We start from the raw sequence: 25,274 nt of genomic DNA, 5'->3' as shown, positions 1-25,274 counted from the left end.
GGGAGCATGAGCATGAGGGTGCTGTTGGGTATGGGGTGGGGACGTGGGTGCCTACATGCCCGCCCACCGTTCAATAGCCAGGGCACTCACCGGGTAGTAGTCGGCCACGTTCTTGACCTGCTCGTAGTCGTCAGCCCGAGCCAGCTGGGCCAGGCCCTCAGGGTAGAGCCGTCCGCAGTGCGGAAAGAGCTTGGCACGGTCCTCCTTGGAAAGCTCTGTGCCGAAGGAGTTGATGGTGATGATGAAGGCGCGGCGGTCTGCTTCAAACTGTGGGGCCGGTGCACAGGCGAGGAGAGAGGGACGGGGAGGGAGGCAGCAGGCAGTCAGTCGGCAGGGCTTCCCCCAGGCCACGGATGGGGGACCAGCAGGCGGGAGCGGGGGCAGGCACTCACCTCCAGGATGGGACACATGGCATCGGCTGTGGTCCCACCCAGCAGGGTGCAGAACTTGTAGAAGGACTCCAGGTAGGCCTGTGCAGAGCACGGAGCTTCCTCAGCCCAGGCAGGGAGACTCGAGGGGGTCTGCCAGGCCTCCTCCTCACAGTTCCCTCCTTCCCTCCCCGACCCCTTTCATGGTGAATCCAAACATCATACCCGTGGCCAGGGCGGCCCCCGTGTCAGAGCCCCGGAGACATCCACAGATTTCCGACTGTTGATCAGCCGAGGAGCAGTAGCCCGCTGCCTCTCCCCACCCAGCAGTGACAGAACAATTTCTGGCCCACTGTCTGCTTCATGGTGCGGTGCCCCTCACACCCTCATCCCATGGAGTGCCAGGCTCAGAGAAGGGCTCCGTCTTCCCCCTGCTGCTCTGCCTGCCCTTCCCCCAAATCTCCCCTCCTCCCCTCTCTCCTCAGAAAACCACGTGTCGATGGGCCAGTGAAGGATGGTGACCCCTGAGAGTTCACGGGGATGGCCTGGACTGGGTGCCTTGGCCCCTCTCGGCACCCCACCTTAAAGAGCACCTCCTCCTCTTCCCATCCCCTAGGTAGTTCCCAGGCATCACGCAGCAGGAACCGAACTGTACTGTCAGCCCAGCTCCTCCTGAGGGATGGTTATTGCCGGCACAGATGTCAGCCCTGCAATGTGATGGCTGGACACACAGGCTGCCGGTGGGAACAAGCACTTCCTGCCCAGGCAAATTGGATCTGCTGGGCGAGAGAAGCCAGGTCAACCCAGGCCTCAGGTCCCTCCCACGACTAACTCCTGAAACTAGTTAGATCCAGGCAGGCTTCCTTCCCTGAACCTCTCTATGTCAAGGAAAGGGGGACAGTCTCATGGCCCCCTGGGGAGCTCCCTCTACTCAGGTGCTCCGGGGTCCCACTTGGTGGCATGGCCATAAGAACTCCAGCTCTACAGGCTAGAGACTATTCTCCTGAGCTGGGGGTGAGGGCTGGGAGGCAGGGAAAGCTTTCCGTGCCGAGGTCTGCCCTCTAAGGAGCCGAGAACATTCCACCCACCACCTGCTGATGTGGGCCACAGGTTCTACTGACCCAAGAGAGGAGGTGAGATGACAGCCAGGAGTCCACGAGCCCAGGCTGAGCCTGGCCAGCAGCACTGGGCAAGCTGGGCTCAGGGGAAGGCCTGAGGTGACCACTGGGGTCACAGGAAACAAAAGTCTAGAACAGGTCAGGGGGAAAGAAGTCTGCCTGGAAAGGGAGAGTGGAGCCCAGCGTAGCAGAGGGCTCCCGTGGTAGCTGCCAATCCTACCGTGGATTAGTGGCACTATTTAGTCCCTCTGGGACTATCCCCAGCCACCTCCTTCCCCGTGGCCAGCCAAGCTGGGTGTGTCCAAATCTCCAGGCCTGCCCCAGTGGGGCCTGCAGTTCTTATCAGTGGGGGAAGCCACCAGCCTTTGCCGAGCTGGACTGATCCTGGAGACGCTGACCCCAGGGTGGTGGAGACTGGTGGCATAGGCCCAGACTCTCTTCAGGAGGCTCAGGAGCTGAAGAAACTGGCAAGACCCCAGAGGCCCAGCTACCAAGGTCACCTTCCCACCCCCATCCTGTCCCCTGGAGTCTGCCAGCCCATGTCTGCTGCACCAGCTGCCGACAGTTCCCACCCACTACTGGGGGTCCGCCTAATCTCCCATCTGTGGCCACTGGGCTGGGACATCGCCTGACAGGCGGTCCTGGCACGGCGCCTGTATCATTGGGTCGGTGTTTACAAGCTGGTGCCCGGGCAGCCCTCGCCAGTGACTCCAGCTAGAACCAGTCAGGCCCGGTGACGGTGTGGGTGAGGCTGGGGGGACAGCCGCACCCCTCACCCTGCCTCAGGGCAAGGAAGCCGGCAGTGGGCCAGCTGGGCAGGCAGCAGCCCCGTGGGGGCGGGCGGGGGCTGCGGGCAGCGTGAGCACTGGCACACCTGAGCCGGCTCCCACTGCCTGCCTGCCCGCCCCCCATGGCCCCCCTCACCCGGCCCTCCCCATCTCCCTCTTTCTCTCCCTACTGGCAGGCAAATGAGAGCGCTCGCTTTGCAGACAAGCTGAGCCGTGCTGCCAGTGTCTAGCAAGTGGCTTCAGGCAACCCACTCTCCTCTAAGCCCTCAGTTTCCTCGTCTTACAAATGGGGATACTGATGCCTACCTAGCTCCTAGGGCAGTCCCAAGCAGTAAAGAAGCCAATAATCTTCCTGCCTCTAGTCTTGTCCCCTCTAGTCTGTCCTCACATTTTTTTTTTTTTTTTTTGCGGTAGGCGGGCCTCTCACTGTTGTGGCCCCTCCCCTTGCAGAGCACAGGCTCCAGATGCGCAGGCTCAGCAGCCATGGCTCACGGGCCCAGCCGCTCCGCGGCATGTGGGATCTTCCCAGACCGGGGCACGAACCCGCGTCCCCTGCATCGGCAGGCGGACTCTCAACCACCGCGCCACCAGGGAAGCCCTGTCCTCACATTTTGATGATACTCCGCCCTGCTGGAAACCTTCGCTGGCTGACCCTGCCCACAGGATAAAATTCAAATTTCTGGCCCGGCGTTCAAGACCCTGGGTGACTTGATCCTGTGCCTGCCTTTTTTTCCAGACCTGTCTCCCACTGTCCATCTGGAACCACCTGCACTTCCACGGCAAACTGCTTGCCGCTTGGCCCGTGTTCCACACTTGCTTCTGCATGTGCTGTCCCTCTGCCTACACTACTACAACCTCCAGGTAGGCTCTTCACTACCTCCAGACCCTCCCTGCACCCTGGCCCAGACCCCCACAGGGAGACTGGAGGGCCTGCGCTCCGGCTGCCACTGTGTTGGCCACCTAGCTCCAACTAGGACACGAGAAGAGCCTCACCATGAAGATCCAAGAGACAGATGTTCTCAGGGTTAGGTCAGCAGGGCTGTTGGCCAGTGCTATCTTCAGGCCCCCTTCAGGGCCTGCCCACTACTGACCCATCAGAGGTCCTGGCTTCAGAGGTCCTCACCGTGGCCAGGGCCCAGTCTGCCCCAAAAAGCCCTCACTGGTCCCTGGCCGGCCCCCTTCCTTGGCTCTCAGCCCTGCTCCTAACCTCTTTGGGCCAGGGCAGGGCTGACCCAGGAATCCCAAGCCCACTCTATTTCCAGGCGTCACCAGCTTGTCCCACAGCCTGGTGGGAAGCAGAAGGTGGGTGGGGTTGAAGATGATGGGCCACAACACTGGTTCTAGACCCGGGAACCTGGGGACACAGGGACCTGGCTATGCCTGGCTGGGTTCCTCCCCACACCGTGCTCAGGTGCCTGTCCTTGCTGGTGACAGTCCAGGTGGGGTGAACCTGAGAGCTGTGGCCTGGGTGGTGGCCAGTAACCCTCCTGGATGCAGGGGGAGTGGCCATTCAGGAGCCCGCTCTGACAGGCCAAGCTGCGGAGCACCAGCCACTCCTGCTGATTTGATCTGGGCCCAAGGGATGGAGAACCTGTTCCATGAAGTCTTGCACCAGTCACGGGAGCCAGAGAGTGAGCAGATAAGCCCCTGGGAGAGGAGCCTGGAGCAGCTGTGTCCTGTCCCAGCACCCCACATAAATCATCAGCCCACTGTGCCCGTGGCCCCGCCTACCTACTTCACCACCACTGGGTCCAGGGGCACTACCTTGTACAGCGTGTTTCGGATGATCTCGATGTTCATCTCATCAAGGTCCTGCTCTGAGATGCAGTCCTGGAAAAAAGCCGCTGGGGAGGAAAGACGTGGGTATGAGGGGCCGGCGAGTGGACTCGGCCGAAGCAAGAATCATGCTGATGTTCAACTGCCCCTGCAGGGCACAGAGGACCCCTGCCACAAGGCCCATCTGGCTGGTAATTGGGGGGCACTCAACCTGGTCTGGACTATTGCCTTAGAAGTGGCTGAAGCAATACTCCAGGCCATGTGTACTGACCTGAGCTTCTCCTGCCTTCTTGCTCCTAAAACTGATTTATAAAGGAGGCGGCCAGCCATAACATGATCTAATCGCCTCTGGGGCAGACCCAAGCTCAGATCATGCCAAAGAAAGGCTTGCATAAGAGGCTGTGACATCCTCCCTTCTCGAGGGGCAGCTGTGGATTCTGGGCCTGACGCCCACTTCTCTGCATCTCCCAGGAGAGCCTGGGGCCCACATTTGGAAAACCATCCTTCTCCTTAGAACAAGGAATGAGCATGACAGCTGGGTGAGCATGGAGCAGTGACCCAGGGGGCCACTGGAGGGCTGGGAATTAGAGGCCAAAGCAGGATAGAGTCCCTTGATCCCCAGGGACCCACGGACTCACTGGGTCTGTTTCTTCTTTAAAGGTGGAGAAACTGAAGAAACCACCAACAGCCCAGAACTAGCTCAGAGTTATTGTGAGAGATAAGATCTTGTGCAGATAAGGCCAGCAAGTAGGGCTTAGGCCTCTTAGTGCAGGACCAAGTGCAGCTTAGGGCCCAGTTGTTCAACCCTGGCGGCTTCCTGGAGGTGGTGCCCTGGGGACTAGGACTCTGGCTGTGAGGGCACTAGCTGGTGACAGCCTTAGTGCCTTCTCCCCAGCCTCCCTCCAAGGCAGGCAGGAGCCAGTGCTGCCTAGGCAGGGCCCTGCAGAAAGCTCCCAGTTCCCCTTCCTTCCTTGGCCTCTGACATGAACTCTGCATCCTGCCGGACACTGCCCGACTTGGCCCCTGGGACCTGCTTTGTGGGGGTAAGTGAAGCTCTTTGCTCGCCTCCTCTGCCTCACAGGCAGTAAGCCACTCCAGCCCAGCTTAGGGCCACGGTCTGTCAGAGCTCCCAAGACTCCAAGGGACCCAAACCCTCTCTCCACTCTCCGTGAGCTCAGCCCTCCTCTGCATTCGGAGAAATCAGACAGATTCACAAAATGAGATGGTCTGAGTCAGGCCCTGGGGCTAGTCGGCCTGGCCCAGCAAAAGCAACAGGAAGGGAGCAAAAGGCAGGGTGAGGAGGAGAGAATGGGAGGCGAAGTGGAAGGGAAGAGAAAGGTAACCAGCAGTGGGCGGACCTCACTTTCTGGCTCAGGGCCGCCCCCGGGGGTCCGAAAACCCCACACAGAGGCACTGACACTGATGCCGCTGCCCGCCACCTCCCTCCTCCGCCAGGGTAGCTCACCCAGGGGCGTGTCCACCAGAATGGCATTGTAGAGCTCGGCGGGCGTCTGCGCGATGTTCACGGCCTCCATCTGCTCAAAGCTGCCTAGTGGGTGGCACTTGGGCACGAGCTCGGCGATAGAGCGCTGGTGCAGTGTGCCCGTGATGAGCAGGATTACGTTGTCAATCATGTAGCTGTAACTGCGGGAGGCACACAGCAGCGTGGCGGCCCTTGAAGTCCTGGCACAGCACCACGCCCCTGCCCCCACCCGGCGCAGGCCACCAGCCCCTCAACGGCGAGCACCACCTCAGGCTCCTCTCCCTGTCCAAGGGTGCCCCCTCCTCCGGCACCAGAAGCACAGGACAGACACGGCCCCTCCCTGGGTTGGGGGGAGAACTCATGCCCCACGAGTGATCAGGAAGCAGGTAGTAACTACCCCCCAGGTGTGAACAGTGTTCTGGCAGGACACAGGAAGCACGGGCACACGGAGGTGCGGCACACAGGCCAGCCTGGGGGATGAAAGAACTGGGAGATGAAAGCGTGTTCTGGGAAGAGGGAACAGTGTGCGCAAAGGCCTGGAAGCAATCGCTGAGTGGCGGACGCCTCAAGGAACTGAGCACGGTCAGGGTTGGCAGAAGGAAGGGAACCGGCGCGGTGCTGCCAGCAGGCTGGAGCCTAGAGGCGGGTCCTGTGGGCCCGGCTGAGGGTCCTGACTTCGTTTTGAGCACGAGGGACCCATGAGCAGGATATAAGCAAGGAATACCACAAGCACTCTGGCTGCTGGTGGGGACAGAGGGGGAGATGGCAAGTGGAGGAGAGGCTGAGGAGTGGAGTGGGGAGAAGCTTCTTTAGGGAAAACCAGAGAAGACTCTGAGGGAGGGTCCCTGGAGTAAGGCTCCTGGTCAGTCAGGCTGAGACAAGCAGGCAGACAGCTGCCCTGTGCAGCCCACTCCAAAGACAGGACACTGCCTCCTCCTTTAGGGCCTGAGGATCCACCCAGGATGGCCTGGAGGAGACCCAGAGACCTGGAAGGAGCCTGGGCTCAGGTCAGTTCCCTCTGGCACAGAAGGCCCGCTCTGGACAGTGCACGGGCAGCAGAGGGGGCTGGAGAGCTGGGGAGGGGTGAGGCTCCCCAGCTCAGACTTGGCAGTGGGCAAGCTCTGCCTCCACACATTGAGGCAATGCCACAAAGGGGCTGTGGCCAAGAGTTCCGTGTAGTCACCTGTGTGAGGAATGGGGTGAAGAGGGCGAGAGGGCCCCAGTCAGGCTGCAGGAGCCACAACATTCCTCCAGCTTGTCACCAGTGATGATCTCAGGGCATGAGGCAGCTGGATGAGGCCTGGGGGTTCAGCTCCAAGACCAGAGTGGGGCTCCCACTGAAGGGTGGGAGCTGGGCTGGAGGCTGCTGCCCTGAATTGGGCACTGAGCACACCCTGGCTGTTGGGTGGGCCAACAGCTGTCCTGTGACAGTATCTTGAGGCTGTCCAAGGTAGGAAGTGGCCCCCAATTCCAAGGGAAGAAAAGTAAGGAGGTGGTGGCCTACGCCTCAGCTCAGAGGGCTGGCTACTGGGGGAACTCCCACAGGGCCTGCCAGGAAGGCGGCAGGAGGAAGAAACCACAGCTCCTGTCCCCGCCTGACCCCCACCCCCCGGCTTGCTACACACTCCCCCAACTCCCACCCAGCCCGGTGCCCTGCTATGACCTCTGCTCTCCCGGGCTTGGGGCCAGGCAGCTGCCCTCTCTCCGCCCCCAATCCGGCTGGGTCAGCCACAGGATGTGTGCTGAGAAGAGACAGGTCTGCCTTCTCAAACTGAGGGCTTCAGGCAGGGCCCATTCACAGCCGCGAGCCGAGGGGCCCAAACGGCCAGCCTTTTGCCCCAACCTGACAGAGCTGGCAGAGTCGAGGGACCTCAGAGAGATCCCGCCAGAGCTTTGTGCCTTGGTCTCCAGCCCCGGCCTGCACTGTCCCTACCCTGGACAGCACATCCCTCTTGCCCCTGATGCCTCCAGAATCTCACGCACCGCAGGACCCAGTATACATCATCTCCTGCAACACTCCACCTGTGTCCCATCCAGCCCCCTCTAGCCATCGTGTTCCCTGAGACAGCCACAAAGTCCCCACCCCCGAACCCGAAGATGCTCGTTCACGCGCTCACCAGACTTTGGGCAAGGACGGGGAGAACGCTGTGCCTCTTCGAGCTGTTCTATCCAACGGATCCCACAACCACCAGCATCACCAGCCCCACTGTCACAGGATATGAGACACAGAGGTTTCAGGCCCCAGGCCCTGTCACATCATACAGCAGAGGAGCACTATGTCTCTTGGTCAGTGTCCGTGCACCTCCACCCGCGTCCAGGTCCCCACGCCTTGACTCTACACTCCCCATCTAGCCTTGTCTTCTCAGAGGAATCTCCACAAGCCAGTTTCCTTTCTCTAAACCTCTCCGCTCCTTGCACCACAGGGTATTCATTTATGTTGGGGACAGGGCTGGTGTCAGGGCCCAAGGAAGGTGCCTTGGCAATCGTCAGGGTCCTGACCCAGCTCAGAGCTGAGCCCTGTGGGAAGACTCCACTGTCCGGCTTTGCTGCTGTCCCTCCAGTGATGTGGAACAGGATGGCTAGGATTCACTTTTCAGCCCTGACAGCAGATGTGAGGGCTGGTGAGAGCACCCCCTGGCTGCCCCCAGACTCTCCTGCTAGAAGTCCTGGCTGGGCACCAAGGGAAATGCTAAGCCAAGTAAAGCTCCCCAGCCCCTTCCAAGGCCCCCTTCTAATCCAGGCTAGGCCAGCTTTGGATGACCCTGTGCCAGGCCCAGCGGCCCCCTCCCCCGGGTCAACTACAAGGTTACTACGGCAGTAGCCCCTGTTCCTCTCCCCTGCCCAACGAGAGCCAGAATCTCCTTTCCTGGGATGAGAGGAGGCAGGGCATGGCAGAGATGAGGCCGGCCCAGCCGTCTGCTTTTCCCCCAACGTCAGGGAAATCCTCCTTCCCGTCTGGCTTGAGCCGCTGCCTCCCTGCCCCCAGAAAGCCACTCCACCAGTCCTCCCTTCATTTGGCCTGAATAGGAGAGTGTGAGGTTCCAGCTGGTCAGCGTCTCCCTCCAGAGGAAGACAGTTGGGGAGTGGACAGGCGTCTGCCCGCCAGGCCAAAGAGGCCCTCTTGGGGTGGGAGTAGGGCAGTCTGTATTCCTCTGCCCTGAGGCCCTCCCTCACCCTGTGCCTTCAAGAGTCAGCTTGGGCCAAAAGAAGTCTTGGGATGGGGTTTAGAAAGCCACTTCCTCCAAGAAGTCTTCCCAGCCCCTAGCCAAGCCCTGTCCCTCTGCTGTGCCCTTTGGCGCCACCTGCTGGAGCATGATGGCTTGCTCCCATGGTCTCATCATTTGGCCCCGGGGGCCAGGCTTGGCGCTGGATAGGCCATGATGACTACCCGGCCAGTCGGCCCATCTACAGCTCCCAGCAGAAGCTGCTAGTAAGTACCTGTGCTCAATCACATCTGGGTCCTACAGAGCACTGCCCAGGTGGAAAGTGAACAGAGATATCAAGCTGTGGCTTCAGCACATTACCTGTCAAGCCTCAGTTTCCTCTCTGCAATTAGGATGACTGAAGTACAGCCCCCAGCAGAGCCAGTGACGCCCTGACCTTCTCCTTATTAAACTCCTGCCCCTCTCCTGAGGTCCAGTTGGGTCCTCCCTGACGCAACCTGAGACCTGAGACTTCTCAGCATCCAAGGGCACCTGCATACTCTCCCTCAGGCTCAGGAGCACAGTGTCAGCCAGTGCTGGCTCTCCCTCAGGGCTGGAGCCGGGTCGAGCCCAGGACCCAGAAACCACAGCAGGCCTAGTGCCCCAGCCTACAGAGAGCCTGCTATCAACTCAGAAATGGTGGCTGTGGACAGTGAAGGCTGGGGGGCCAGAATAGGGAGGCCTCAGGACACATGATACCCGCTGTGACCCAGCAGAGCCCAAGGTTTGGAAAATGTGACCTGGGGAGAGTGGCAGGCCCACTGGGCACTTGAGGCCATTGTCCCAGGACAAAGCTTCTTTCCAGCTGCCCACTCTAGGCTGGTGGCACTGAGGTCCCTGGCACAGTAGAATATGAGACCTCACCTCCTCCAGATGGTGCAGGTCACCGTGCCCGGGCTCTGCCAATGGGTACCTGAGCTTCAGGCGGGTGCTACACACTGGAGACGGCCCCTCCAGGGAGGCTCACTCATCTAAGGACAAGGCCTTGGGGCCCACCTGGGAATCCCCAGAGACCAAACTCACTTCTCCACAAGCCATTCTCTCCCAGCTTCCCTTCTGGGGCCTACTCTCTCATAGGACACCATATGGGATGGTCCAGATCAAAGTCTCCTCTGAAGCTCAGAAGACCCAACAGAGGCTCTACCCCATGTCAGACAGCAAGTGAATGGCTGAGTCTGGAAGGAGCCCTTGGTACAGTGACGTATTACATATGTTATCACCATGAAATTGAGCTGAATCATCTCAAAACCACATGACTGATGACAGTCTACTTCAGAGGGACCTCTCTCACTCAGGGCCTGTCTACCACACATGAGGCAGCTGCCTCCACTCTGGCCACCCACTCTGAGTGGCCTCTCGAACCCCATCTGACCCTCGAGTCCTCTCAATGCTGAAGCCCCTGGTTCCATTTGTGGCAGCTGCCCACAGGCCTCCCCAGAAGCTATCTGCACCACCACTGGCACCCATCATATTGCATCCGTAAGTCTCCCTCCCTCCTGGCACTGCACCTGGCCCAGAGCTGAATACTTGTCATGTGTGTTGGCTCAAGGTTGGCTGGGATCTACAAAAGCACTGGACACTGTCTCTCACACAGGAGGGCAGAGGACACCTTGCCCAGCTTCTGCTTGCACACCTGCAATGACAAGGAACTCACTGCCTAATGCAGAAACCAGTTCCAGCCATCCTGGGGCAGCTCCAAAGGCGACTAAGAGATTCTCAAGTCTGGAGCTAAGATGACCTCTGTGGTGGTCCCAACCTCCGCCCCAGCTGGGCCAGCTCTGTCTGTGGGCAGCACTGGCATTGTTCCCTCAAGCCCCCACATCCAGGATGGGATATCTAGCTAACGCATCCATCACCTGGGGATGGCACTCTCCTTTCCGGTAACATTCCTCTGGACATCTCTAAGGTATCTGACTCCTTCCCAGAGGGTCACAGAGCCAGGAGCCCCGTGCTCCACCTGCTTGGGACATGTATGGTTCCCCCTGCCTTCCCCCAATTCTTCTTTCAAATGCCCTTCCCCTCAGCCAAACAGCCACCTCCTCAGGGAAGCCAGTGGTGAGTCCCTGGCCTGGGGAGGTCCCCTGGACAGGCCCCTGTGGAAGCCTTCACCCCTTTCTGCAACACTCCTTACTCCTGGGATGAGCCAGGGTGGAGGAGGTTACGGAGGTGGAGTGGAGGAGGAAGAGGAGGAGCAGCCGGGGAGGAAGGAGGTAAATCGAAGAGACACCATGAGAGGAAGGAGACTGCTGGAAGGAGGTAAGACGGGTGTGGCTCCTATTAGGTCTGGAGACCCTGGCCACACGAAGGTCAGCAGTGACCTTAGCCGGGGCCTTTGGTGGAGTGATGGGATGGCTGGAAGCGGACTGGAGGCTCAGGATGCAGGAGGTGAGAGAACACAGAGTGAATGTAAAAGTTCAGGCCGCACAAGATGGGTTTTCAATGGTGTGAGAGATTTGAACTTGTTTAGATGCTGTTGGGAAGAATCTAGAAGGGAAGGGGCTGCACAGACAGGAGTGCAGATGAGTGGCCCTCAGGGTTCAGGGAGTGGGGTGAGGGGACTCAGGACATCGGCAGAAGGACCCAAGAGAATAGGAGGGTACCTCTGCCATTGGAACGGGGTTGCGGGGCACAGACACAGTGCTGGGAGGTGGACTGGCTTCTACTGTCTCTGTGGAGGAAGAGGTGGGCCATCTACCCAGAGAGAAGGCTGGGGGCAGGAGATCAATGGTGTTTAAGATGGGGAGGCGGTCTTCCCACCCTCGGTGGGGAGCTGCAGGGTGCTGAGTAGGGAGAGCGAGTGGCCAGCTGGGCAGGGCCAGGCCAGGCCAGCTGAACTGGTAAGTGTGCATGTCTGGCAGCAGGGAAAATCCACCCAACACTGGCGTCCCCGGCTCTGCTCCCGGCAGCGGAGGTGGGGGAGGGCGCCTCGAGGCTGGAGGCTGCTGGGCTTCCTCCAGGGCTGGGGAGCTGCCAGCCGGGTGGGACCATGAGATGGGCGGCCAAGAGCGCTGCGGATGTTGGCAGAAGAGTGCTTGAATGATGGACCAGGGAACCTCAGCTGGGGAGGGAGGAAAATGAAGACAGAAGGGGTGGCGGGGGAGGAAGCAAGGTCCAGAGCCCTGCTGAGTCCGGAACCCATGTCCCACAAGGGGCTGAGAGTGGGCTGGAAGGCCTGAAGGCTGTGGGTAGAGACGGGGTGCCTGACTCAGCGATTTCAGGGCCGGAGCAGTTCCAGGTGGTGACATGTTCTTGGGCAGCCATCGTGGGGGTGGCTCAAGCGGAGAGCAGGGGAGCAGGTCGCTGGAGATGACGAGGTCACGAACGAGCAGCCACAGGCTCAGACAGGCTGACACGTGGCTGCCGAGCTATTCCCGAGACAGAGCAGGACTGAGGGGATGGGAAGACTGTGAGCCACAATCACCCGTGAATGGAAGGGGCGGGGAAGCGACAGCCTGCCACAGGATAGTGCTTGGCTGCTTTAAGCATGCTTGGTGCTTGCAGCCAACCTCCAGCAAACAGCTGGCGGCCATGCAGCCTCAGTCACGCTCAGAGCCCTCTCCAGTTTCATGGCCTGGCAGGCTAAGACCAAGCCTCTGAGGGCACCAAGACAGGCCAGGGGCTGGCAGCACAGGCAGGTGGCCAAGCAGGCAGCAGGATGGATGACATCTGCCCTCTGACCACTGGCATGGGGTCAGCCTCCTCTGGCCAGCCTAGCTAGCAAGGCCAGAACATTCACCAGGAAGCTGAAGGAGCCCTGTGCAAACAAGGTGAAGGCTGGGCTCTGGCAATAAATGCACTGCTTCCTGGTACGTCCTTCAGCTCTGGCCTTGGGGTAAAGGACACCCAGGCCCAGGCTAGGGGTTGACTGACAGATGGGCACTGCAGTATGACCCCCAATGTGGCAGCACGAGACACATGCTATCTCTGGCCTCCTGCCCAGAAGGACCATGTCGGCTGTACCCTGACGGGGGCCAGGGCAGTGTGATATGGATCCAGCCAGTACAGCAGGGAGGTCCCCCGGAAGGAGGCCTGTGGTCAGGAGACAGCCTGCTTCCCAGCCTGAGCCCTTCAAGTGTCCCAGCCTGTGGCCTCAACCCAAGGATAGAGCCCTTCTGGTTGCAGCCCCTACTTGAGCAAGTGGATCTCGACTAAATGGCTGCTCCTGGCTGGGGGTGGGAAGCAGGCCAAGCAGCAGGCATCCAGCCCTGTCCCTGCAAGTATAAGTGTAGGAGGTATGGCAGGTCCCACGGATCTGGGGGTCCCACTAGCAGGGAAGGGTTAAAGCTAGACAGTACCCAGAAGAGCGCCTGGAAAGGCTTCCCCACAACACACACTCACACTCCAGCAGTGCAGAGCACGCTCATGTAAGCCAGCCACCGATGTCTATGTCCATCACCTGCACTGGGCAGCCACCTGGGCTGGGGCCAACTCTTTGTCCACCAGGCCCTGGCTCATGGCTCCTGGGCCATCCTGGCAGAAGGGGCCTCTCTACCTCCCTGTTTCCACAGGCACACCTGGCGAGCAGAGGCTGTCTCGTCCAAGTGCCCTCCCCAGCCTGTAGGTCTCAGGGTCCTTTCCTCTTCTCCAGGAGCTTAGTGGAGGCAGGGTTGCACCCAAGGATTAGACAGTAAGAACGCTGGGCAGCCAAGGATTGTTAGCATGGGGGCCTGGGCCAGAACTGGGAAAGGTGGCCAGGTGTTCAGCACTCTCTCCGCCTTGCCCCACTTCTCCCTGAGACCCAGGGCCGTGGTCAGAGATGACAGAGGAGCCTCAGCCCACACAGGGTCATAGGGCCTGAATGGTCCATCCCAAAACCTGACTCTTCAAGGCTCTACCCATCCCCCAACCCCATCATGGGCAGTGGGGGCCTGGTGAGTGTTCAGGGTGAGCATTATAGGGTGAACGAGGGAAAGGGCTCCTGTCATCCCTGATGCCTGCTGACACCAGGGACGCAGGGAAAGCAGCTTCATCCAGCACTACAGCGTGGGACACTCGGGCCTGCCCACCAGATTCCCAGACAGCATTGAAGTGGCTGGTGACCCCATTTTATAGGTGGTGGCCCGGGCCCAGCATTGTTGAATGAGCAGCCCAGCCACCCAACCTGGGAGGACCCTGCTGACAGAGGAGCTGTCCCATCCAGTGGGGGGAAAAGGCCCTATAGAGAACACTCACGTAATGAAGTCCAGGAAGCTGGCGAGCGGCTCATAGGCATGGTTCCTCATGTGGCGGAACTCCACCACCATCTTCTCCTTGAGCCGGTCATCGATGACGGACACTGTCAGCGGTGATGCCTCATTGGCCAGGAAGTTGCCGTAGTCGGTGCTCTGCAGGTGCAGCTTCAGGTCTGAAACCCAAGGGTGGGGGGTGAGAGCCGGCCGTGCTGAGCCTCCCCAGGACCCCAAGTCCCTGTCCCCACCCCGACTCTGGGTCCCAGACCCTCTCCTGCAGTTGTGCCCTGCTGCTACCCTGACCTCCTGCCCCTGCCTCCACCTCCCTGTTGGCTCAGAGCCTACACCAGGGCAGTCAGGCCAAAGCCAGGACACTGGGCCCCAGAGTCCAAGTACAAGTAGAACCATTGTTCCCCCAAACGACAAGAAAACCTGGGAAACCCCAACCCAAGGTGCCATTCACAACCCCCAGCCTTTGAGGCTCTCCTGCATGGTGGGCTCCAGGACGGCCCTAACTTAAAGCAGAATAAGACATGGGCCCTACCCTCCAGAGCCTCAGGGTTAAAGGAGCAAGCCAACGTACCCCCAGGCAGAAACAATGCATATGAAATGAAGGACATGCCCCAGGCCAAGGGTAAAGTGGAGAGGGCACCAAGATAGGACTGAGAGGACACTCCAGGCTGGGCCAGGCAAAACGCAGGGACAGGAAAATGCAAAGGAAGCAGCTAGCAGGATGGCATGAGTGAGGAGTGGCCTAAAGGGCAAATGAGCGGTGTGAGGCGGAGATGAGCCTGGGGAGAAAGACTGGCCTTGCCCGAGGAGTGGCTGGAGGCAGGCAAGCCAAGCCCACGGGCTCTCCTGAGCTCTTCAGAGCAGGGGTGAGGGAAAAGGGAGGAGAGGACGGAGCAGAAGGGCCCTGGGGAGGCAGGACAGGTTGAGTCCCAGGGGAATCGTGGCAACAACCTGTCTCACAGCTGTTGCCCGTGCATCCCATCCCCCAGTCTCTTCTCCACCCAGCAGCCAGAGCGATCTTAAAACACCAGGCAGACCCCATCACTCATCTGCACATCCTCACCTCAGGGCCTTTCCCTGTCCCCTTGCTTGGAAAGTGATGAGCTCTCCTCAAATGCCCATCTTCAGAGGCTTCTCCTATAGCCCCACCACTGTGTCCCTTCAGTTGTGCCATTTTTCTTTGTAACACATCACATCCCACCTGGCACGGGGCACATAAACCGCGAGAGCAGGGACTCTGGGTCACTGCAGTATGCTAGAGCCTAGAACACAGTATGTTCTGGTGCATTTTCATGTTCAGTAAGTAACCGTGGACTAAATGGAAGACTGGGAAGAGGGCTGGTGAAGACAGCAGGAGGGTTTGCTACTGGGCTTTGAAATGGGGGACACTGTGGTAGTGATGGCAGTACCAAGGACAGTGGATGAGGAGGGACCCACGTGTGCATGTGCATGCAAGTGTGGATTAAGGCCCAACAGCGGAGGCTGGCTTCTGCTGACTGAGGAATGCATGCTTTCTGTGCCCTGGAAGGTTGCCCAGAGGATGGCAGGAAGGGTGACACCTGTGAACATTTCCACAAGCGCCACCCCCCTTGCCCCGGCTTAAGGCCTCCCCGTGTGTCTGTGGACCTGGAGGGCCATGCTATACCAGGCTGCTTAGAGAGGAAGGGCGAGTGGGGCACATCATCGCTCTACAGACTTAGGGGAACCCTGTGGTCCCCCTCCTCCTGTACCCCATCAGGAGGAGAATGCTCCCAGCCCAAAGTCAGGTGTGCCAAAGAAGAGATGGAAGAGTATATGGGAGGGAGGTGTGGAGGGAGGGAGGAAGGGAGGGGTGCGTGCCATCGGAGTGGCCACTTTCTACCTGCACCCGGGTGGCAGTCAGCACTCCTGTCCTCTGTGGCTCCTGGGCACTCAGAGTGGACCTGAACCTCGTGAGGCCTGCAGGAGGCCTTCATCATCTGCTGTCTTTGCCATTGCTCTACCACTCACACCTTTTTTCCGGTGGCCACCCAAACGGGGGACAGAACTGAGGGCAAGGTGGGGCAGGGAGAAGCCACCAGCCCCCTGCTCTGCCCCGTGGACCCCGCTGCCATTTTGCCCAGGAGGTGTGCACACTCCTCCATCCTCACCCCCGGCCGTCTGCTGTGAGCCCTGCCCTGGGTCCATTCTTCCCCCTCCTCACCAGTGTGGCCAAGGCCCACCTACACCTAGAATAAGGCATGGGGTAAGAAGGTGCTTTGCTCAGTAATGCTCGAGTTGTTGCAGTATTTGATTAACCATTTGGTTGTTACAGAAAAATTCTTAACTCTAATTGAGGGATTTTGCTGTATTAGCATAAGCCTGTATTTCCACCTCTAGTGATGGGTTTTACAAGCTAGCTTTTAATATTCCTGACTCTGGATAGGTGCACAAGTATTTTGTTTTGTTTTTTTAAAGAAACATGGGGGACTTCCCTGGTGGCGCAGTGGTTAAGAATCCACCTGCCAGTGCAGGGGACACGGGTTCGAGCCCTGGTCAGGGAAGATCCCACATGCTGGGGAGCAACTAAGCCCATGAGCCACAACTACTGAAGCCCACGCGCCTAGAGCCCGTGCTCCGCAACAAGAGAAGCCGCTGCAATGAGAAGCCCGCGCACCGCAACTAGAGAAAGCCCACGCGCAGCAACAAAGACCCAATGCAGCCAAAAATAAAAAAATAAATAAATTTATTTTTTAAAAAAAAGAAACATGGTTTACTTGCACAAAACTGGTAAGTTTTGAGAGATCGTTAATGCCCTCGAAGTGGTTTTTGTGGGTATGAAACAAATGGTGAGAATATGAATTGGTACCTCTTATTTTCATACTGAAATTAACTCTACTTAATTTATCAAGTCATATGTCATATGCCCTGCTTTTACATCTTTTATCTATCAGTAAACATTGTGATACTTGAAAAACCTAGTGGGCAGGGAGTTATGGCCCGGGCAAAGTAGGTGCTCCAATCCCCACTAGGGAAGCCACAGTGCGGACAGCAGCTGGAAGCCCAGGCCAGGATGTGGTGTTCTAGGTCAGACGGTCTGGCGCAGCAGCTGCCAGCTCAAACCTGTCCATTTATCCAGCCAGCCACTGCAGCCAGCAAAGAGCCCTTCTCAGGCGGTGACAGGCCACAACCAGGGCTTGGAAGCCAGACCAGATGCACAGGGCAAAAAGCAGGGCAAAACCCAGTCCTCTTGGCAGGGCCCCTCATGCCAGTGGTCCCACTATTCTCTGGGACAGTGAGTTTGGGCCATGGACCCCAGCCCGGCCCCCTGATTCCTATCCTCCAAAGCATCCAGGGGCCAGGCCTCCTGACACCCCCTCGCCTGGCATCCTTGCACTTGCTGCCGGAAGGCTTCCCCAAGTGCAGTGCTACACCTCCACTACAGCCGCCCGAGCTCTCCAGCCGTGTGAAACCTCTGTGCCCCAGCCTCACCTACTCCACGGCGCTGCCCTCCCTGGGAAGGCTCGCTCCCCAAGTCCCCCACCGCCAAGCACCCTCTCTCTTCTCCAGCCCCCACCAACTCCATTCGACACCTGGCACTGATGAGGTGGGAGGCAGCACCCCAACACAAGGCGGGAACCAAGACCAACTCTAACTGGAAACAGATGGGCCCTGCTGTATAGTTAACGCCACGCCAGGAGCAACCTATGTGCTGGACCCGCCAGCCATGCCCATTTCACAGACTCAAAAAAGGGAAATCAGAGGAAACATGAAACATGTCGAGTCCCACAGTCAAGCATAGAGAGGCTGGGGATATAGATCAGACCTGGTGGATTCTCTCCATCCCCAACTCTGGTCTCCTCTCCTCCCCCACCCCTTACATTTTTGACCATTCTCCCATGGCCCTTGGCCCAGGATGGGCCTTTCAGATATGGACGCAGCCGCCCAGGCAGACTTTAGTTCCAGAAGAGCTGGCAGGTGGCAGAGAGGTAAGAGGGGCCACAGCAGGCCCCTCCACAGCCTCAGAGGCAACCTGGACACTCACTGCCCACCTGACAGGGGCCCTAGACTGTCATGATTCACGGATAACCCCTCTGGCATCACTTGTGATGCCAGCCATTCCTTCAGAAGCTAGTACGTGTGAATAAGAGGGGCAAAGCTTATGGGTGGACTCTCCTTTGCATGCCCCCCACCCCTGGGGCTTAGCATGGGCCTTGAAGCAAACATCCCTGTGTCTTGGCTACTGTGTTCTGCTGACGCTGCATCTGGGGACTTGGCTGCTGGAACACAGACGACCGGGTGGTTTCTGCTAGTGTTTGTCAAATCAGAGCAAACCCGGGAGATTCTACCGAGAATCCTGCCCGAGGCCTGAGTTTTCCTTACCAGGAAACTCATTTTTAAAAGCCCCCAGTGATGACACCAGAGGGCCATTCCAGACCACTTCCCCTGGCCAAGACCCACTTCTCCCTGTGACCCAGGGTGAGGGGACAGCCCACTAGCCAAGAAGGCAACTTGGAGGCAGGCAGGCTAGCCGATCCTTTGGCTCAGACCACACAGGGCTTCTGAACCAGCTCTGACTCTGTTCAAGAAACCTGGCGGCCAGGCCCAGTGGCTGGCAACCCCAAGCCCTTTACACAGTTCTCAGGGCTGGGACAGGCCCATTAGAAACCAGCCCCCTCCCCTCCAGCTTCCTGCTCTCTCCGAGGGATGTGGAGGAGGTGTGACTGGGGGTGGGATCAGAGCATAGGAGAAGAGGCCTGGAACTTGTTGAGAGCTTTGTGGGAGACTCGGCCACCCAGCCCTGGCCCAGCCCCCGAGGGCAGACGAGGACGCCAGGGGCTCTGGGAAGGCAGGGGCTAATTCTGCTCTGTGCCCTGAGCTGGGAAGCCTGAAAGCCTCGGTGACAGCCCCTGAGAGCCCCAGACGTGCCTGGGCTGAGGTGTGAGCAGTGTTCTGGTTAGCACAGACATGGGGGACTGCTCTGGTCTACCCACAAGCCCAGCTGTCTACCCCAAATCCTCCCATCCATGGCCCGGCATCAGGAATGTCTGGCCAGTCTGGGATCTCTCACAGCAAAAGACTTCCTCAGAGGCTCAGTTGTCACGTCCAAGAAGATGCTGCTGCTGTCAGGAAGTTCTCTGCAGTACAACCTAAAGCCCTCCACAGAGGGCTCAGTTTCAGTTTCAGCTGAGGGCCCTGGGCCAGCTCCTCAGGGCCCCTCAACCCCACCCAGGACCCTCCCAGACCTCGTCTGCTTCCCAGTGTTGCCTGTCCCAATGTTCTGTTCCCCCCACCTTCACTTCCCGGGGCCGCTCAGGCCTCCTCACCGCCATGGTGCCCTTTTGCTGGTCTCCTGCCCCACATCTTGGCTCCCAGCTCCCAAGTCCACTCTCCATACCATCACCAGAGTGTTGTTTTCCAACTCCAACGTGTCGCTGTCACCTTTACCCAGCAGCCCCCGTGGCCCCAGAGCCTGGCCTCCTCCCCCAAGCCTGTGAGGCCCCACACCCTCAGCCCTAGCACAGCCTCAGCCTTAGCTCTTGCCTCTCTGCTCTACGGGTGCTATTCTCCGGCTAGGGCGACCTGCCTGTGATCGCTGGCCCAAGCAAGTGCTCCAGGCAAGTCCACAGGGTGCCCGCGAGAGAAGCCCCTGAAGTCCAGGAAACAGGGCTGCTTCCTCAGGCCCAGCCAGAGAGGCTGGTTTGGGAGGGCACACCCCCGCCTGGCAAGTGAGAGCCCTGCCCTCCCTCCTCCACAGGGCACCCTGGTCCACCTTGGGACTGCCTGTGTCAAAGACCATTGCCCTACTCCAGCAGGATCCAGCTGAGCTCTTTGAAGGCGCCTGGGCAGGTTGTAGCCCAACACCCACCTGGCATGACTGTTCCTCCCAGGGCCATGCCCGACTCAAGGAGGCCCCATAGCTGCCATCTGTCCCTCCACTGTCTGCCAACCCCCAACCCAGGTCTTCTGGGCCAGGACCCCTCACCAGCAGAGCCCAGGCCCCAGCTAGCACCTCTGATTACCACTCTCGTCCCTGATTAGCAGGAGGGCATGAGGACCCCTAGCCTGTGCAACACTCTCTGCTCTCTGAGGGACCAAGTGTGGGCTTGGCAGCCAGCTCCAGCCAGACCTTGAGAGGTGGCAGCTGGGCAGCCCTGCCTCCCATCCACTTCCTGAAACCTTTCCCAGATCCTGCCAGCCCTGAAAGTGATCTTTCAGCCCCACCAGGGCTCCCAGGGGCAGGCAGCACACGGTGTCTCCAGTCCCCAAGCCTCTGCAGCAAAGGCCCCAGGGAGGCAGGGAGGGAGGGTCTTGGCCCAGGCCAGGGGTTGGTCTCACACTGCCTCAGGGGCCCAGCAGGCACAGAGGCAGCCCTGGCACAGTACACTAGGCGGGGCAGCCCCCTGCTTTAGACTCACCCATGGCCTCATGGCCCACGGAGGGGCCTTGCTGGCCAGCTGGCCACGGCACAGTGTGAGAGGACAGTGTGTTCCCAGACTTCACTTCTGCTTTTCCAGAGGTCACTCAACGATGCTCTCCTGGGGAGCTCAGGGGTTTTCAGGAATTGAGGCCCGCTGAGTGAAACCAGATGTGCAAATATGCTCCCTAGAGCCTAGCGTGCCCATCCTGCCACTCCCTGCGAGGGTGGTGGAGCCCTGGAGCCTGTTCTACCACTTTGCTGGGCCCAGGTGAAGGGACTGCTTTGAAGGGACTAGACCTGGGCTCTACCTCCAGTGCTCGTTCTGCCCTAAGGGCTCTCTAATGCTGCAACTTCCAGGGGCTCAAAGCAGGGAAAACTCAGACAAATGGACAGATGTGGACAGACGGCCAGGCTGGTGGCCCAATGGAGCCATAACCACCCCCCCTCAGCAAATGGACTTTGTTTGAATCTCCTCCCCAGGCTCTGGGGGTGGGGGAGACCTCTTTTCTTCGTATCAGCTCCAAAGCAGATGTGTGCACTGGCTGGCTGGCTCTGCACGGTCAGAGCGCCACATCTGGAACTCCCAGCGTGGGAGCCACAGCATGGAAACCATTAACCCTGGGTTTACCTGGGGGCTGCAGCACAGACTAAGCATCCTCCTCATCCCCAGGCCTCTGCTACCAGGGCCCATCACAGGCTCCCTGTAGACCTCATGTAACTGACTAGTCCTTGGTTTCAACTCTTCCTATCAAATACCAGCTCTTCCTCCCCTCCCTCAGGTGTCGCCTGGCATTCCCCATCCAGAGCCTTGGCATTGCCCCCACCCCAAACTGACGTGTCCATGGCCTCTTGCTAGCCCAGGACAAGGTCCATGCACAGCCACAGCCCCTCTCTGAAGCCCCATTTTGCCAGGTCACTGGTTTCAGGACATAGCTCCTTAGGTGGTTTAGTGGGACAAGGGAGAGAGACCCTGGGCTTTGGGACCACAGTGACCTGAGTTCAAATCTTGTCCCACAGCTTGGCCCTGAGCAGCAGGTGGAATCTCTGGACCCAGGCTCCTGGCCAGTCACCTGGTGAAAGGCCCTGCAGTGCCAGACTCCGAGGGTAGACACTGAACAGAGACAGTGTTATACAGAGAAAACTGAGCATGGCACGGCACACCCAGAGCTCCCCAATGGAGAGGCTCAGTCCCAGTCAGGTGGTCTGTGTTCTGACTCCAGTCTGTTGCTCAGACCGTCCCACTCAGCGCTCCAGTGTGCCCCTGCCCTTCCTTCCCATAGTCCTGACCCTTCCCCAGGGCTCTGGTGTGTCCTCTCCCCAGGGGCCCTTGTGCAGCACAGGCATGCACACGCACAGGCCACACTCTGCTATCTCCTGGGGAAGGACGAACAAAGTGGGCTCAAAATCTGGGACTCCTGTCCCTACGCCCATGTCTCACCTCATCTATGAGCAGGATCATACAGAGCTTTGGGCAGCCCGACCCCAAGGACCCGGACAGAGGCTAGGACCCAACTCTGCACCACCCACCACATGGTGAGCTATTGCCCTGCTGCCCTCGGGAGCAGGCGGCAGCTGGTGCAGCCAAGGGCAGCCGCTGCTCCATGGGAAGCCCCCGGGCTGGCGGGCCAGCAGTCTCGGGAAGAACCTGGAGGTTACTGCTGGCACGGCCACATGCAAGTTACTGGGTTTCAGTTGGCATGAGGCAGAGATCCTGCAGGAAAAGGACAGCGAGTTCTCCTTCCTAGGTCCCTAGGCTGCCATTTTGTTTCATACTGGAGGCCTTTCGGTGAGGTGCGGCATTTGCAGAAGGGGGATGGGGCTGATTTGTAGAAGTGGCCCGGATGACACCAGGGTCGGTGACACCACCCACCAGCATATCAGAATCAGAGATTTGATTAGCGGGAGTGTCACTCCCCTTGTCTAGGAGGCGGCAGGATGTCTGCTGTCTAGGTGGCAGCAAGGTTCACCACCCTTCTCCTTGCTCCGAGACAGGTGGCAGGTGGTGACAGAAGCACATGTAATTACCCTCAGGAACACCTCGTCCCTGCAGCTGGGAGAACGAAAGCATCACTCACGGCCCATGAGGAAGTCAACCCATCCGACAGTCAGGAGGGTGCCAGGCAGGTGACAGTCCCACGTGCCAAAGGGAGGGGCAGAGCTAGTTACTGCTGCACCCAGGGCAAGTTCCAAGAAGCTCTCCTCTGAGTGGAGATCCGCCTGGATAGCCCTTCACCAGGACGTCCGCACCCAGGGCTCCACGGAACTGGCGTGTCCCAGGAGACACGGGGCTTGCAGGGCAGCTTCCCTTGTTGCCCTCCACAGCCCAGGCTGAGAATCGAGCGAGCCAGCCTCGCCCTGGGAGGCAGGGCCCACACCTCTGCTGCTGCCCTGTACTTTGACCCTGAACAAGCTCTTTCTTCTCCAGGCTTACCACCAGTTACAGTGCATGCACGTTGGAGTGGATCTGGGGCTGCGAGCGAAGAGCTTCTTTTCACTTTCCCAAAGATGTATGTTTGCCTGGGTGCTGAACGAGAAGAGGTAAAGTGGCCCTGCGTGGCCAGGTGCCAGGCAGCCCAGGAAAGGCCAGCTGTGGCAGGGAGCTTCTCAAAAGCTGGCTCATGCCCATGTCTGGCTCCTGGGTCCACTGGCCCACACCGCCTGAGCAATCCTCTCTGCCCTTGATGCTTGGCTTCTGTTCTACATGCATAGTCCTTTGGAGGAAGGACCCTAAGAAAAGATGGAGCTCACTTCAACTAGGGGAAAGCAGTTTTAGGGTCCCAGGGGCTGCTGTTCCTGTGAAATTAAGCCAGGTCAGGCTGGATCCTGGCTGGAGCATCATGCCGGCTCCACAGTACCTGGAGTCCAAGCTATGGAAATACTCATTGTGCTCAAACCTAGGCCCTATGGATGGGCTCTCAGGATCAGGCCTCATTTGGGGCTGCGAGCCATGCTGTTCTCAGCACGAAGCCTCCTTCCCTGCAGCTCACAGAAACAAGACCAAGCAACCCGGGCCAGGAGCAGAGTTGATCCATTCCATACTCATGCCCAGCAGACCCAAGAGGCCTGGGCCAGGCAGGAAGTGGCAGGAACAGTAGCATCCAAGCTGGTCCTGTCCAGGACCCCTGACCCCCTCACCCACCCTGCTCAAGGGGCTGACAGGAAACACGCAGGGGAAGCAGTAACACACGAGACTGAGTCTGCTCAGCACTCAGGCCGGCCCTGGGAGAGAGGTGGTCGCCTACTCCGGGAATCTCATAGCACTCCACTTTCCCCAGGCCTTGCCACACGGCATCTCACTTGGAGTTTAAAGTGTCGAAGGTGGGGGAAATGGGTGAGCTACGAACCATGACTGGCATCCTTGGGCCCTGTGTACCAGGTCATGGGTCGCAGCTCACCTGTATTCCTCGACTCCCAACCCTCAATTCCCATGCTAGATACCATGTGGCAAGCCCTGGGGGAATGGCAAGGGCCCCAGAATCAGGGTCTCTTTCACCTGACCACTCCTTCCCGAGTTGGGGGCCGGGCACAAAGAGGCATAGTCCAGGCAGCCTTCAGTGAACAAATGAAGGAAAGAATCAAAAAATGCAGAGTGACTGGACAGGAGGAGCAAGACGGGTGTCAGGAGACCATAAGCAAGGCCTTGGGCCTCACCTAGACCCAATTTCCCAGGTAAAATAAGAGGGTTGGATAAGGTTACTCCCAGGGGCCTGGCCAACTCTGACACTCTCTACCCTGATCAGGCCTGGATCTCTCTGACTCTGGGCGACCCCAGCCCCTGAGGGCCACGCAGGGGCTCAGGGTAAGGCCAGAGGCCTGGGTATCCAGGAAACAGCCCTGGCAGAGCCCACAGCAGGTGCTGGGGAGGCCCGGGGCTGTGGAGCAGTGTGGCAAGCAGGAAAAGCTGAGTTGCAGCAGCAAAGACACCACAGATGACTCCCTGGAGGGGAAAGCCCCATCCGCCAGCCAAACACGAAGCCTCAGTTGAGGTCAAAGCCTGAAAATCATTGCCTGAGTGGCCAAGGGGGGACAAGGTCTGGCCCAGGGCCAGGCCAGAGTTGGCCAGGAAAGCAGTGCCCAGCACCCAGTCAGGGCTGTTCCTCCACACATCCCTTTCCCTGCCGCAGGTCCGCCTGCCACCCCTCAGGACTACCCACACACACAGGGGCAGCCCCACCCCAGCCCCTTGAGCTGCAGGGTGCTGAGTGCAGATGGGCAGAGCAGGTGTCAGGCCCAGCCTACTAAATGGCCCTTCAGGGCCTTGATTTTCCTGCCTCTAAAAGAAGAGGAAGGCCAATATTCCCACACAGGATAGTTTTTTGTTTTTTTATTTTTTTTTAATCAACTAAGGAGTCGGTGTTGGATGAGGCAGAAGCCAGGGAGGCCAATGGAAAGACCCCTTCAAATTGGGGTGCAGGGTGGAGAGTTGTCAATTACCTGATAACATGACTGTATGTACCTATACTCTAGAGAGTCTGGGGTGCCTGATTTGGGCCTCTTCCAGAGTCACCCTACACACATGTACCTGTATGTGCCACATGTACCCCTACGTGTCCCCCAAAGTGCTGAAGAAGGCTGGAGGAGAGAAGTCTGTCCTGAGGATGAATTTTCCGTCTCCTGGAGGGAACAGAGTAGCAGGACCAAAGTGGAGGCCACCTGGGGCAGGATGGTGCTTCTGGGAGCCTAGGAAGCATGGCCCTGACTCCTGGGCAGCCTCAAGCTCCTACTTGGAGCTCCCAAGACCCTTGGTTCATAGCTAGCACACTGTGCTGAAGCTGCCGCTCCGACTCTGAGGACTGCCAGCATGACCCAGGTGGAAGTAAACAAGGACAGCTTGGTGGTCAAGGCTGGAGCAGTCTACACTGGGCACAAGGTGGACAGCATCGGGGAATTCTCCCTGGCCTTCCCCTTCCTAACCCAGGAAGCTGGGGCACAGGGAGGTGAGGGTGGGAAGAGATGGACAGACAGGAGACACTGAGCCA

The 25,274-nt window shown here is 59.0% G+C and overlaps 1 protein-coding gene across 1 annotated transcript in view; it reads right to left on the bottom strand.

Moving 5' to 3' along the window:
• The window catches only part of ATP6V0D1 (ATPase H+ transporting V0 subunit d1), a 38,423-nt gene that overhangs the window by 804 nt on the left and 12,345 nt on the right, over window positions 1-25,274 (bottom strand). Inside the window, exons 2-6 of the mRNA XM_081215786.1 lie at window positions 13,909-14,080; window positions 5,516-5,694; window positions 4,039-4,118; window positions 393-470; window positions 91-267 (exon numbers count right to left, since the gene is read on the bottom strand). Coding sequence (XP_081071912.1) covers window positions 91-267; window positions 393-470; window positions 4,039-4,118; window positions 5,516-5,694; window positions 13,909-14,080 — 686 coding nt within the window. The remainder of the gene's footprint in view (window positions 1-90; window positions 268-392; window positions 471-4,038; window positions 4,119-5,515; window positions 5,695-13,908; window positions 14,081-25,274) is intronic.

Source organism: Mesoplodon bidens (assembly GCF_964165515.1).
Source record: "Mesoplodon bidens genome assembly, chromosome: 18".
Lineage (NCBI taxonomy): Eukaryota > Metazoa > Chordata > Mammalia > Artiodactyla > Ziphiidae > Mesoplodon > Mesoplodon bidens.
Note: the sequence above shows the minus strand (reverse complement) of the source record. Positions and strands in the feature narration are given on the sequence as shown.